This window comes from Mustela putorius, unplaced genomic scaffold (assembly GCF_011764305.1).
Source record: "Mustela putorius furo isolate JIRA1106 unplaced genomic scaffold, ASM1176430v1.1 tig00000095_pilon_pilon_pilon, whole genome shotgun sequence".
Lineage (NCBI taxonomy): Eukaryota > Metazoa > Chordata > Mammalia > Carnivora > Mustelidae > Mustela > Mustela putorius.
The window spans coordinates 22,571,273-22,583,393 of NW_025421280.1; the positions used below are offsets into that span (position 1 = coordinate 22,571,273).

At 58.0% G+C, this 12,121-nt stretch overlaps 1 protein-coding gene across 1 annotated transcript; it reads left to right on the plus strand.

Moving 5' to 3' along the window:
- Positions 1–291: 291 nt before the first annotated feature.
- LAMB2 (laminin subunit beta 2) lies at positions 292–12,079 on the plus strand. Its single transcript, XM_004760681.3, has 33 exons — positions 292–409; positions 497–582; positions 698–870; positions 960–1,095; positions 1,177–1,250; positions 1,658–1,846; positions 1,939–2,002; positions 2,235–2,437; positions 2,526–2,646; positions 2,966–3,154; positions 3,365–3,544; positions 3,665–3,777; positions 4,047–4,126; positions 4,216–4,348; positions 4,531–4,689; positions 4,767–4,894; positions 6,603–6,735; positions 6,917–7,109; positions 7,189–7,332; positions 7,554–7,785; positions 7,869–8,032; positions 8,112–8,336; positions 8,424–8,641; positions 8,753–8,849; positions 8,935–9,307; positions 9,401–9,585; positions 9,844–10,085; positions 10,163–10,511; positions 10,817–11,024; positions 11,102–11,243; positions 11,327–11,503; positions 11,595–11,754; positions 11,835–12,079. The coding sequence occupies exons 2-33, from the start codon at positions 498–500 to the stop codon at positions 11,969–11,971; spliced, it is 5,406 nt and encodes a 1,801-aa protein (XP_004760738.1). The 5' UTR covers positions 292–409; position 497; the 3' UTR covers positions 11,972–12,079.
- The last annotated feature ends 42 nt before the right edge of the window (positions 12,080–12,121 follow it).

The following is a 12,121-nucleotide window of genomic DNA, read 5'->3' on the forward strand; positions in this document are numbered from 1 at the left end:
ACATCCACAGCTCCTACAATGCTAGGGACAAAAGTTGTGTTCCATGGACCATTTGAAGTCTCAGATCAGTCTCCTTTCCTTTGCTCATGCCACACCCCCTCCCTGCTGCACCCCCATACTGTGGTGGCCTAAAGCCAACCCCCTTTCCCTTGTTCTGCACAGGCCTGGACAAGGGAGCGCAATAAAGATTTGCAGGGGAGCTTGCCTGTGTCTAGAATGAGGGTTGTTTCTGGAGAGGTGGGAGGGGAACCTCCACATGGTATTACACTCCTGCCCAAGATCCACTCCATGCTTTCCTTCTTGCCATGCTTCTCAACTTTGCTCAAAGTCGCAGGACTCTTCTAGTGGAGGGGCGGCCAGGCCAGCCGGAGGATTGAGTGGGAAATCAGCGCGGAGTTACGGGGGCAGGGTCTGCAGGGAACCCCAAGGGAGGGGGAAGGTGGGCACAGGCTCCAGACCTCTTATCACCCCTCATCTGGATTCCCCTCCTCTTCAGGATGGAGCGGGCCTCAGGGGACCAAGGGAGGGACCTGCGGGGACAGCCCGGGCCCTGGGCGCTTCGACTGGGCCTACTGCTGAGTGGTGAGAGGGCCTGAAAAGGCCTGGGATTTGTGGGATGTGATGGTGGGTCCTGGGGAGCCAGCCCTGGGGCTGCTGGGTGGGAGCGCAGCAGAACTGGCTGACCCACTGTTCCCAGTGCTGGCCACCGCCCTGGCCCAGGCCCTCGTCCCGGATGTGCCAGCCTGTTCCAGGGGAAGCTGCTACCCTGCCACAGGTGACCTGCTAGTGGGCCGTGCTGACAGACTGACTGCCTCCTCCACCTGTGGCTTGCATGGCCCCCAACCCTACTGCATCGTTAGTCACCTGCAGGTGAGGCTGGGTGGGATGAGGGTCTTGGGGGAGGGGGTGCTGGCATTGCCTGAGACACTGACCCTGACCTTGACTCTGACCCAACTCAGGATGAGAAGAAGTGCTTCCTGTGTGACTCCCGGCGCCCCTTCTCTGCTAGAGACAACCCAAACAGCCATCGCATCCAGAATGTAGTTACCAGCTTTGCACCACAGCGCCGGACAGCCTGGTGGCAGTCAGAGAATGGTGAGGTCGTGGGCGGGGCATGGGGTGAGCAGGGTTGCCCACCTGTAGCCTCAAGTCCCTGACCTCCAACTCCTGCCCCAGGTGTCCCCGTGGTCACCATCCAGCTGGACTTGGAGGCTGAGTTTCATTTCACGCACCTCATTATGACCTTCAAGGTGCCCGCATGTCTGGGAGCCTGCTTGAATCACCCTGCTTGGCTCCCCATTGCCCCTGAACAGAGTCCCAGCTCCTTAGCCCAGCCCCACTGAGTTCATATGCTGTGTTCTGGCTGCATGGGAAGTTCCTTCATCTCCCACACCTTCTGTTGCCTTCTGCCTCCAGGCCTTTCCCATGCTGCCCCAAACTGAGGCTGGATTAGGTGCTGCCTCCCTGGGCCCTATGACCCCAAGCCTTCCCCCAAGCAGTGGCTACCCTTCCTGATTATTGCTTGGCTTCCAGCGGTCACCCCCACCTGCCTGTGAGCTGCTTAGGGGCAAGCCCCAGCTGGGAGCAGGGCTCTCTTGATGGGCCTGGGCTGGACTGGAGTCCTGATACTCACTGATCAGCCATGCACCCCACCCAGACATTTCGTCCTGCTGCCATGCTGGTGGAGCGCTCAGCTGACTTTGGACGCACCTGGCATGTCTATCGATATTTTTCCTATGACTGTGGGGCTGACTTTCCAGGAGTCCCACTGGCCCCCCCACGGCACTGGGATGACATAGTCTGTGAGTCCCGCTACTCAGAGATTGAGCCATCTACTGAAGGCGAGGTGAGAGCTGGGATATGACATGGGGCAGGAAAATGGGGGACGATGGGCCTGAAGCAGGGTCCAGTGTCTCTAATGGCTCCTTGTCCCTTCAGGTCATCTATCGTGTGCTAGATCCCGCCATCCCTATCCCAGACCCATATAGCCCACGGATCCAGAGTGAGTATTCCTCTCTTTGAGCCTGGCACAGTTCTAGTGTCCAACTGCTATTTGGGACCTCAGTAGCTATTTTGGGTGCTTCTTAGGGCAGGTGCCAAGTCCAATTTAGCTCAGATAGCAGTAGACAGGAGGTCTCCCAAGGTGACCTTGGCAGCTGCAACCCCTGAGTGGGCATGGGGCAACAAGAGCCTTCCTGGCCAACTGGTTCCCTATCCTTTCCCCCTCCACTTAGACCTGCTGAAGATCACCAACCTACGGGTGAACCTGACACGGCTGCACACACTGGGGGACAACCTGCTTGACCCACGGCGGGAGATCCGTGAGAAATACTATTACGCCCTCTACGAGCTGGTTGTGCGTGGCAACTGCTTCTGTTATGGACATGCCTCGCAGTGTGCACCCGCCCCAGGAGCACCAGCCCATGCTGAGGGCATGGTGAGGGACTTCAGTTGGCTGGAATAGGGCTGGGAGCAACGACAGGCCTGGCTGGACAGTGCTGACCACTTGCCTGCCCGCCTCCTAGGTTCATGGGGCCTGCGTCTGCAAACACAACACTCGTGGCCTCAACTGTGAGCAGTGTCAGGATTTCTATCATGACTTGCCCTGGCGTCCAGCTGAGGATGGCCACAGTCATGCCTGCAGGAGTAAGTGAGATCCTGGCCCCTGCCTGCTGTGGTCTGGCTGTGCTGTGGGTAGAACTTAGAACTGGGTGGTCAAGCGTCTAACACCCAGGCTATGTCTGAAGGGTATCCAGGCCTTGATGCTCCTAAGGACTCCCTTAACTCTCTTCTAGTCTACTCTGGTCAGGGGCTCAGTGTGATGCTGAAACCTTTAAGTACCTGAGCCCCCCACCCACAAATTGGCCTGCGGCAGGGACCTGCTGTGTCAGTGGGACCCTGAAACCCCTTATCCGCAGGACGTGGTCCCTCAACTGGCCTTTGTCCTGCCTTTCCCTTCCCCAAGAGTGTGAGTGCCATGGGCACGCCCACAGCTGCCACTTTGACATGGCCGCATACCTGGCATCTGGCAACGTGAGTGGAGGCGTGTGTGATGGATGTCAGCACAATACAGCTGGGCGCCACTGTGAGCTCTGCCGACCCTTCTTCTACCGTGACCCAAGCAAGGACCTGCGGGACCCAGCTGTGTGCCGCTGTGAGGCTGGGGTTGGGCATGGGAGAGGGAAGGCTGAGTCTGGAATAGGAACTAGGAAGCCAGACTGCTGTCCAGGTTGCAGGAGCTTGTAGTGGTGGGGGGGGTGGAGGGTGGAGCCAGGCTGGGAATCCAGTGTCGGGGAGGCTTGGGAGATGGGTGGTGCTGGGCTAGTTGGGATAAGGGTGATCCTACATCTCTTTTTGCCCTCAGCCTGTGACTGTGACCCCATGGGTTCCCAAGACGGTGGTCGCTGTGATCCCCATGATGATCCTGCTATGGGGCTGGTTTCGGGCCAGTGTCGCTGCAAAGAACATGTGGTGGGCTCTCGCTGCCAGCAATGCCGTGACGGCTTCTTTGGGCTCAGTGCCAGTGACCCTGCAGGCTGCCGGCGTATGTGCTTCTTGCCCTAGCTCCTGTACTGACCTTAACCCTTGACTTCTTACTTTTGACCCAACTCAACAGCAGCACTGCCACAGCTCCCCAGAGTGTGATGGGTCTCCTTCCCTGCAGGGTGTCAGTGTGATGCACGGGGCACAGTGCCTGGGGTCACCTCCTGTGACCCCAACAGTGGAACCTGTTTCTGCAAGCGTCTAGTGACTGGACGTGGCTGTAATCGCTGCCTGGTATGACTGGAGGGGCTTGGGATTCTGGGGTCCTGCACTTATCCTCAGAGCACAGGGTGAGAGGGTGGTGTCTGTGTCCCATTGTGGGTGCCGAGACCTTAGGGTCCATTCCTGGCTGAGAGGCGTCAGGTCTGGGAGGTGAAGGGTGGGAGCCATGGTCTAGGGACTGTGTTCACCAAGGGGTGGTAGAGGCTGACAGCTGCCATTGGATTCCCGGATGGGTGGCGAAGGGGTCTATTTCTAGCCCCCAGCATCCTCCTCTCCCCTAGCCTGGTCACTGGGGCCTGAGCCATGATCTGCTTGGCTGCCGTCCGTGTGATTGCGACGTGGGTGGTGCCTTGGATCCCCAGTGAGTGCTGTATAAGGGGTCCCAGGAGGGGTGGGAAAAGATCCTGGGCAGGATAAAGGGCCCTTCTTGAGTAACTCTGGGCTTCCCAGGTGCAATGAGGCCACAGGTCAGTGCCGCTGTCGCCAGCACATGGTGGGGCGACGCTGTGAGCAGGTGCAGCCTGGCTACTTCCGGCCCTTCCTGGACCACCTAACTTGGGAGGCCGAGGACACTCAAGGGCAGGTAGGAGACCACGTTGGGGGGCAGGGCTTGGATTGGAGAGGTGGCGTTACGGGTGGTACTTTGTCTGGGCAGGGTGTCTAGCCTTGGATAGGGCCTCAGCTGAAGAGCTGGGTGTGAGGACAGGCTGTGGCCGAAGAGATGGTTCTTACCTGAGCACCCACACTGAGCTGCGCCCCTCACAGATGGTCGACGTGGTGGAGCGCTTGGCGACCCCTAGTGGGACTCCATCCTGGACAGGCCGGGGCTTTGTTAGGCTGCAGGAAGGTCAGACGCTGGAGTTCCTGGTCACCTCTGTGCCGAGAGCCATGGACTACGACCTGCTGCTGCGCTTGGAGCCGCAGGTCAGACCCTCTGAAACCTAACCCTGAGCCAAACCTCTGGGTCTGGTAGCATTTCCTTCATCATCCCCTCCCCCCAGGTCCCTGAGCAATGGGCAGAGATGGAAGTGACCGTGCAGCGCCCAGGGCCTGTGTCTGCCCACAGCCCATGTGGGCATGTGCTGCCCAAGGATGACCACATCCCAGGGACTCTGCGACCAGAAACCCGGTGAGGATACTAATGGTAGCATTTGTTGCAGTGGAGGGTTGTGGGCCAGCCATAATTCCCTGAAGGGCACTTGGAAGACGCTGCTGCTCATTCATCTGTCCCTTGCTTCAAGTGCTTTCTCCTAAATGCTGTCTTCCAGGTGCTGTTAGGAATGGCACAGGTCAGAAGAAGGAGTAGAACAAGGCTTGTTCTCTTAGGGGTCTAAGTTCCAGAGGCCTGTGGCTGGAATTAATGGGAAGCCATTCAGTGTCACTACAGGGAATGCCCACAGGGGAAGGGAAGGCATCAGAGCCTTCTGAGCAGGGATGTGACTGGTCTGATGATTGTTTCCTTACATTTTGGGTTGTATTTGTTTCATGTACCTTTTTTTATCACCTTTTTTCACATTTTATTATGTAAGTATTCAAACAATACACAGAAGTGGAGAGAACAGCATATGATGGACCGTATCCATTATAGACATCTTTTCAATTGAGATTTAACAAAGATCCGTCTACTTGCTGAATGGAAAATAGACTTAAAGGTGGAGGTTGTTCAGTTAGCTGAGTGACAGTGGGTTGGCCAGAGGTTTAGTGGCAATTGTGGCAAGATAAAGGTTCCAGAGGGTTCCAGCGGCAGAGCTGATGGCTTAGACATATAGGCAAGGGAGAGAAAGTGGAAAGATAACTCTAGCATTTTGGTCTTGTTCATCTGGGTGAGGATTGACCCCTTTACTGGATAGAGACATAGGGGAAGCAGTTCCAAGGTACTTAGGGATGGAGGAAAAGTCCAGTGGGTGGGTGGATTTCTGTGTCTGGAATTACTGGGAGGTCTCAAGTTGGAGATATAAATTTGGGACTTGTCACTAAAGGGATAGGTCTAAGTGAAATGACCAGAGAAAGGAAGGAGGACCAGAACCAAGCTTTGGGGTGTTTGAGACCAGTAGAGGAGGAGCTGGGGGTGAGGGAAAATCAGGAGTATGGACAGGATTCCAGAAGGGAGAGAAGAGTGTCTCAGGAAGAAGGATGCCTTGCTTTCATGACATGTCGCTAAATGCTGGAGGAGATGGAAACAGAGAAGAGGCAGCTGGGTTTGGCCTCATGGTGGTCAATGGTGAGCTTGGTACAGGCTGTCCCCTTGGCATGTTGGCACAGAAACCCCATTGGCATGGGAGGCTAGAATGGAGGTAGTGACCACAGTCTAGTTTTAGGAATCTCTTGGGAAGGAAAGCAAAGACAAAGTAACAGCTAAGGGAGACTTGGGGATTGAGGGAAGATGTTTTCAAGGGCAATAAAAGAACCCTAGCATGGGTTTGCAGGAGGATGAGAATGACCTAGGAAAGGCAAGGCCAGGTGGCAGAGGGGGGATGATGTAGTGTTGATGAAGAAGAGCAGAGGTTGGAGGTCAAGGTTGGAGGAAGGATGAGGAGGCCATTGAATAAAAATTGGCAGGTATTTGTGCTGGGAAAATGCTGTGTGGGTTGCAGGGTTGTAGGGAGTGTTTTCAGAGATGGGTCTGCACAGGTGTAGGACTCTGGCGAGGCAGGTTTATGGGAATCTCCTGTATGGATTCTCTGTCAGTCTGTCCAGCTGTCTGTCAGCATGACCCAGCCTTACCTGATGTCTTTCTTGGCCAGTGAGTTGGCTGCTGGTGTGTGGGCTGGGGAGGCCTAGGCTGGTGGGAATAGGGACCCTGGGTGAACCCCATACCTGTCTTTTTCTCCCCCCAGGTATATGGTGTTTCCCAGACCTGTCTGCCTTGAGCCTGGCATGTCTTACAAAGTACATCTGAAGCTGGTGCGAACAGGGGGAGGCGCCCAGATGGATGCTCCCTACTCTGGACCCAGCCTCCTCATTGACTCGGTGAATAGCTCCTTTCCCCATGCTGACCAAGAAGGCAGGGTCTGTGGGATGGGACCTGTAGCAGCGGCTGGACAGGAGGGGCCCGTGATGGAAGAGACAGGCCCGGGGGGGTGCTCATTGCTCTGGCAGTGCCAATAGAGTCCTGGGTCTGGGCCTCACTCTTCCTTGCTCATCACTTTAGCTGGTGCTGCTGCCCCGTGTCCTGGTGCTAGAGATGTTTAGTGGGGGGGACGCCGAGGCTCTGGAGCGCCGTGCCACCTTTGAACGCTACCGCTGCCATGAGGAGGGGCTGGTGCCCAGTAAGACCCCTCCCTCTGAGGCCTGCGCCCCCCTCCTCATCAGCCTGTCCGCCATCCTCTACAACGGTGCCTTGCGTGAGTGTCTGTGCTGTGGGCTGGTGGGGCAGAGGTGTGGGGCCCCAGCCTGACTTGGCCCTCTCCCCCTGCCCCACAGCCTGTCAGTGTGACCCTCAGGGCTCCCTAAGTTCTGAGTGTGATCCCCACGGCGGCCAGTGCCTGTGTAAGCCTGCGGTGGTGGGGCGCCGCTGTGATGTCTGTGCCCCTGGCTTCTACGGCTTTGGCCCCACAGGCTGTCAAGGTACCTGCCTGCCTTTCTTCCCTCTTATTCTCTCTCCTCGCCACAACTGGCTTCCTCCCTCCCTCCCACCATGCTTCTTTCTTTCTCTGACTCTGCCTTAGGCCCCACACTGCCGGCACTGGGGCACTGGAAGTTCTCTTTGATTCCCCGACTTTCCTACCCTAACCCCACCTAGATTCCCTCAGACTCCTTCCCTGGCTCAGCCTCTGCCTTGCCCCCAGCCTGCCAGTGCAGTTCCGAGGGGGCACTCAGTGGCCTGTGTGAAGGGACCAGTGGGCAGTGCCCCTGCCGAACTGGGGCCTTCGGGCTTCGCTGCGATCGCTGCCAGCGTGGCCAGTGGGGATTTCCTAACTGCCAGCCATGTGTCTGCAACGGGCACGCAGACGAGTGTGACACCCGCACAGGCGCTTGCCTGGGCTGCCGTGATCACACCGGGGGTGAGCACTGTGAAAGGTGAGCCTGGAGCAACTAGGAGTGGGTGGGTGGGTGGGAAGGCAGCTCCGGGATCACATCTCTCTTCCTGTCACTCCCTGAAGGTGCATTGCTGGCTTCCATGGGGACCCACGGCTCCCATATGGGGGCCAGTGCCGGCCCTGTCCCTGCCCTGAAGGCCCTGGGAGCCGGAGGCACTTTGCTACTTCCTGCCATCGGGATGGGTACTCCCAGCAGATCATGTGCCACTGTAGGGCAGGTTACACAGGTGAGTAGATAAGGTGCAGGTGTGGGGTCAGGGTGGGGCAGCTGAACTGAACACTCATGCCTTCCCCAACTGTGGGCAGGGCCGCGGTGTGATGCTTGTGCCCCTGGGTACTTTGGGGACCCGTCAAGGCCGGGTGGCCAGTGCCAGCCATGTGAGTGCAGTGGGAACATTGACCCCACGGACCCTGATGCCTGTGACCCCCGCACGGGACAATGCCTGCGCTGCTTACACCACACAGAAGGGCCCCACTGTGCCCACTGCAAGCCTGGCTTCCATGGGCAGGCTGCCCGACAGAGCTGTCACCGTGAGTGTGGGATTGGGAAGGGATTGGGGGGGGGGATCGGAGTCTGCTGTGCGGGCTCCCCTTGATTAATGTGCTTGACCAGCACAGGCTGCGTCTGCAACTTGCTGGGTACAGATCCCCAGCATTGCCCATCCACTGACCGCTGCAACTGTGACCCAAGCAGTGGGCAGTGCCCATGCCTCCCCAATGTCCAGGGCCCTAGCTGTGACCGCTGTGCCCCCAACTTCTGGAACCTTACCAGCGGCCATGGCTGTCAGCCCTGTGCCTGCCACCCAAGCCGAGCCAGAGGCCCCACCTGCAATGAGGTATAGGACCCTGCTGTGGATCTCTGGGTGGGTGGGGCTAGCTTTCTGTCTCCAGTCTGAAGAGCTTAGCCTCTGATGGAGGCGCTGACCTCTGCCCTGTTCCCACTCTAGTTCACAGGGCAGTGCCACTGCCGTGCTGGCTTTGGTGGGCGAACTTGTTCTGAGTGCCAGGAGCTCCACTGGGGAGACCCTGGGTTGCAGTGCCGTGGTAAGCCAACAGGGCCAGGGTGGCTAGGGGGCTTCCTGGGATGCTCTACTGGCACCCTAACTCTGTGATCTGCCCTTTCTTGCAGCCTGTGACTGTGACCCTCGTGGAATAGACACACCTCAGTGTCACCGCTCCACAGGGCACTGCAGCTGCCGTACAGGCGTGTCAGGCGTGCGCTGTGACCAGTGTGCCCGAGGCTTCTCAGGAGTCTTTCCTGCTTGCTACCCATGCCACGCATGCTTTGGGGACTGGGACCGAGTGGTCCAGGATTTGGCTGCCCGTACACGGCGTCTGGAACAGCGGGCACAGGAGCTGCAGCAGACGGGTGTGCTGGGCGCCTTTGAAAGCAGCTTCTGGCACATACAGGAGAAGCTGGGGACTGTGCAGGGGATTGTGGGTGCCCGCAACGCCTCAGCTGCATCCACTGCACAGCTCATGGAGTCTACAGAGGAGCTGCGGTGCGGATGGTCCTGAGGATATGTGGAGGGATGGGGTAGAGACCCAATGGACCAGGGCCTAAGCTTCTCTAAACACCACCCCCACTGGCACAGGCGTGAAATTGGAGAGGCCACTGAGCACCTGACCCGGCTGGAGGCAAAACTGACAGATGTGCAGGATGAGAACTTCAATGCCAACCATGCACTAAGCAGTCTGGAGCGAGATGGGCTTGCACTTAATCTCACACTGCGGCAGCTGGATCAGCATCTAGACCTGCTCAAGCATTCAAACTTCCTGGGTGAGCTGTTGGCCAGCTTGGCAGGTGGACCAGGGTTGGGCGATCTTTTTTTTTTTTTTTTGAGAGTGAGAGAGAGAGAGAGAGAGGAGGAGAGAGAGAAATCTTAAGCAGTTTCCACGCCCAGCACAGAGCCCAACATAGGGCTTGATCTCACGACCCTGAAATCATGACCTGAGCCAAAATCAAGAGTTGGATGCTTAACCCAGGCACCCCGGGTTAGGTGATCTTTAGCTGACTGCCAGCCTCTGCCTATTATAGGTGCCTATGACAGCATCCGCCACGCCCACAGTCTGTCTGCAGAGGCAGAACATCGTGCCAACACATCGGCCTTGACAGTGCCCAGCCCCGTGAGCAACTCAGCAGATACCAGGCACCGGACAGAGGAGCTAATGGCTGCCCAGAGGGAGGACTTCAACCGCAAACACATGGCCAACCAGAGGGCACTAGGCGAGCTCTCTGCCCGTACCCATTCCCTGAGCTTGACAGCCATAAATGAACTGGTAAGGCACAGCATGGGGTGGGACTTGTGGCTGTGGCTGTTCCTTCTGCAGGGCCCTGACTTTTCTGTGCCTGGCAGGTGTGTGGACCCCCGGGGGATGCACCCTGTGCTACAAGCCCTTGTGGGGGTGCCGGCTGTCTGGACGAGGACGGGCAGCCCCGCTGTGGGGGCCTCGGCTGCAATGGGGCAGTAGCCATGGCGGACCTGGCACTGGGCCGGGCCAGGCACACACAGGCAGAGTTGCAGCGGGCACTGGCAGAAGGTGGTGGCATCCTCAGCCAGGTGGCTGAGACCCGTCGGCGGGCAGGCGAGGCACAGCAGCGGGCCCAGGCAGCCCTGGACAAGGCTAATGCTTCCAGGGGACAGGTGGAGAAGGCCAACCAAGAACTTCGGGAACTTATCCAGAATGTGAAGGACTTCCTTAGCCGTGAGCCTCCTGTGTAGCCCAGGCCATGTGGTTGTTTTCCCTGTGTCTGTGTTCATACTTGTGTCTGTGGGTTCATACTTGGGTCAGGGCCTGCACTGGACCTGTGTTTATCACCCCATGTCTAGTCCCTCAACCTTTGCCTATGTGGTCCCAAAATCAATGACCCCAAGCCTGTGCCCACTTATATTCCATCACTGTGCCTATTAACAAACCCACATTCCATGTGTGGTCCCATGCCCCAAGATTGTATCCGATGCCTGTGTTCGAGAATCTGTGTGCCTAAGGCCTTGCCTGTGTCCCCATAGAGGAGGGGGCTGATCCCGATAGCATTGAGATGGTGGCCACACGAGTGCTAGAGCTCTCCATCCCAGCATCACCTGAGCAGATTCAGCACCTGGCAGGCGCGATTGCAGAGAGAGTCCGGAGCCTGGCGGATGTGGACACAATCCTGGCCCGTACTGTGGGAGATGTGCGTCGGGCAGAGCAGCTACTACAAGATGCACGGCGGGCAAGGTCTGATCGTGACCCTGGCCCCTATCCTTGACACCTGGTCCTGATACTTACAGGCCCTAATTCCCTCTCTTCCTCAGGAGCCGGGCTGAGGGTGAGAAACAGAAGGCAGAAACTGTACAGGCAGCACTGGAGGAAGCCCAGAGGGCACAGGGTGCTGCTCAGGGTGCCATTCAGGGGGCAGTAGTTGACACACAGGACACCGAGCGAACCCTGCACCAGGTGTGGTCTCTCTGGGATATCATGGGAAAAGATTAAGGGCATGCACCCATAGACCTGTTTAACCCTGTGTCCACCCATGACAGGTGCAGGAGAAGGTGGCAGGTGCGGAGCAGGCACTGAGCTCTGCAGGCGAGCGGGCTCAGCAGTTGGATGGTCTCCTGGAGGCTCTGAAATTGAAACGAGCAGGGAATAGCCTGGCAGCCTCTAGCGCTGAAGAAACAGCAGGCAATGCCCAGGGTCGTGCCCGGGAAGCTGAGCAGGTGGGTTGAGGCAGAGCCAGCTGGTGGGGGTTGGGCTAGAGGCTGGGCCTTCACTGTGCCACCTCACTGACTTTGCTGTCTCTATCTGCAGCTGCTGCAGGGCCCAGTGGGCGACCAGTACCAGACGGTGAAGGCCTTGGCTGAGCGCAAGGCCCAGGGTGTGCTGGCTGCGCAGGAGCGGGCAGAGCAGCTTCGGGATGAGGCTCGAGGCTTGTTGCAGGCTGCTCAGGACAAGCTGCAACGGTTGCAAGGTGAGGACTGGGGTGGGTGGAACTCCAGAGGTGTGGGTCGGTGGGCAAAGGACCCTTCAGCTGAGACTTGACCCTTCTAGAGCTGGAAGGCACCTATGAGGAGAACGAGCGGGCCCTGGAAGGCAAAGCCGCCCAGCTGGATGGGCTGGAGGCCAGGATGCGTAGTGTGCTTCAAGCCATCAACCTGCAGGTCCAGATCTACAACACCTGCCAGTGACCCCTGCAGGATTCCTACCCCACCCCCGCAGCCCCGCCCCCGTTACTGTCTTTGCATGGCGAAGTTCCCAGTCTGACCAGGCCCCCAATAAACCGCTGTGAATCCCCACTGTGTCGTCTGGACTCTGATTTGGGAAGGGGCGGGGTCTCT

Excerpts from the sequence above, each read along its gene's own strand:
- LAMB2 (XM_004760681.3), top strand. The coding sequence starts at position 498 with ATGGAGCGGGCCTCAGGGGACCAAGGGAGGGACCTGCGGGGACAGCCC. Across the intron at positions 871-959 it reads GCATCGTTAGTCACCTGCAG|GATGAGAAGAAGTGCTTCCT; the intron begins GTGAGGCTGGGT and ends GACCCAACTCAG. Across the intron at positions 1,251-1,657 it reads ACCTCATTATGACCTTCAAG|ACATTTCGTCCTGCTGCCAT; the intron begins GTGCCCGCATGT and ends CACCCCACCCAG.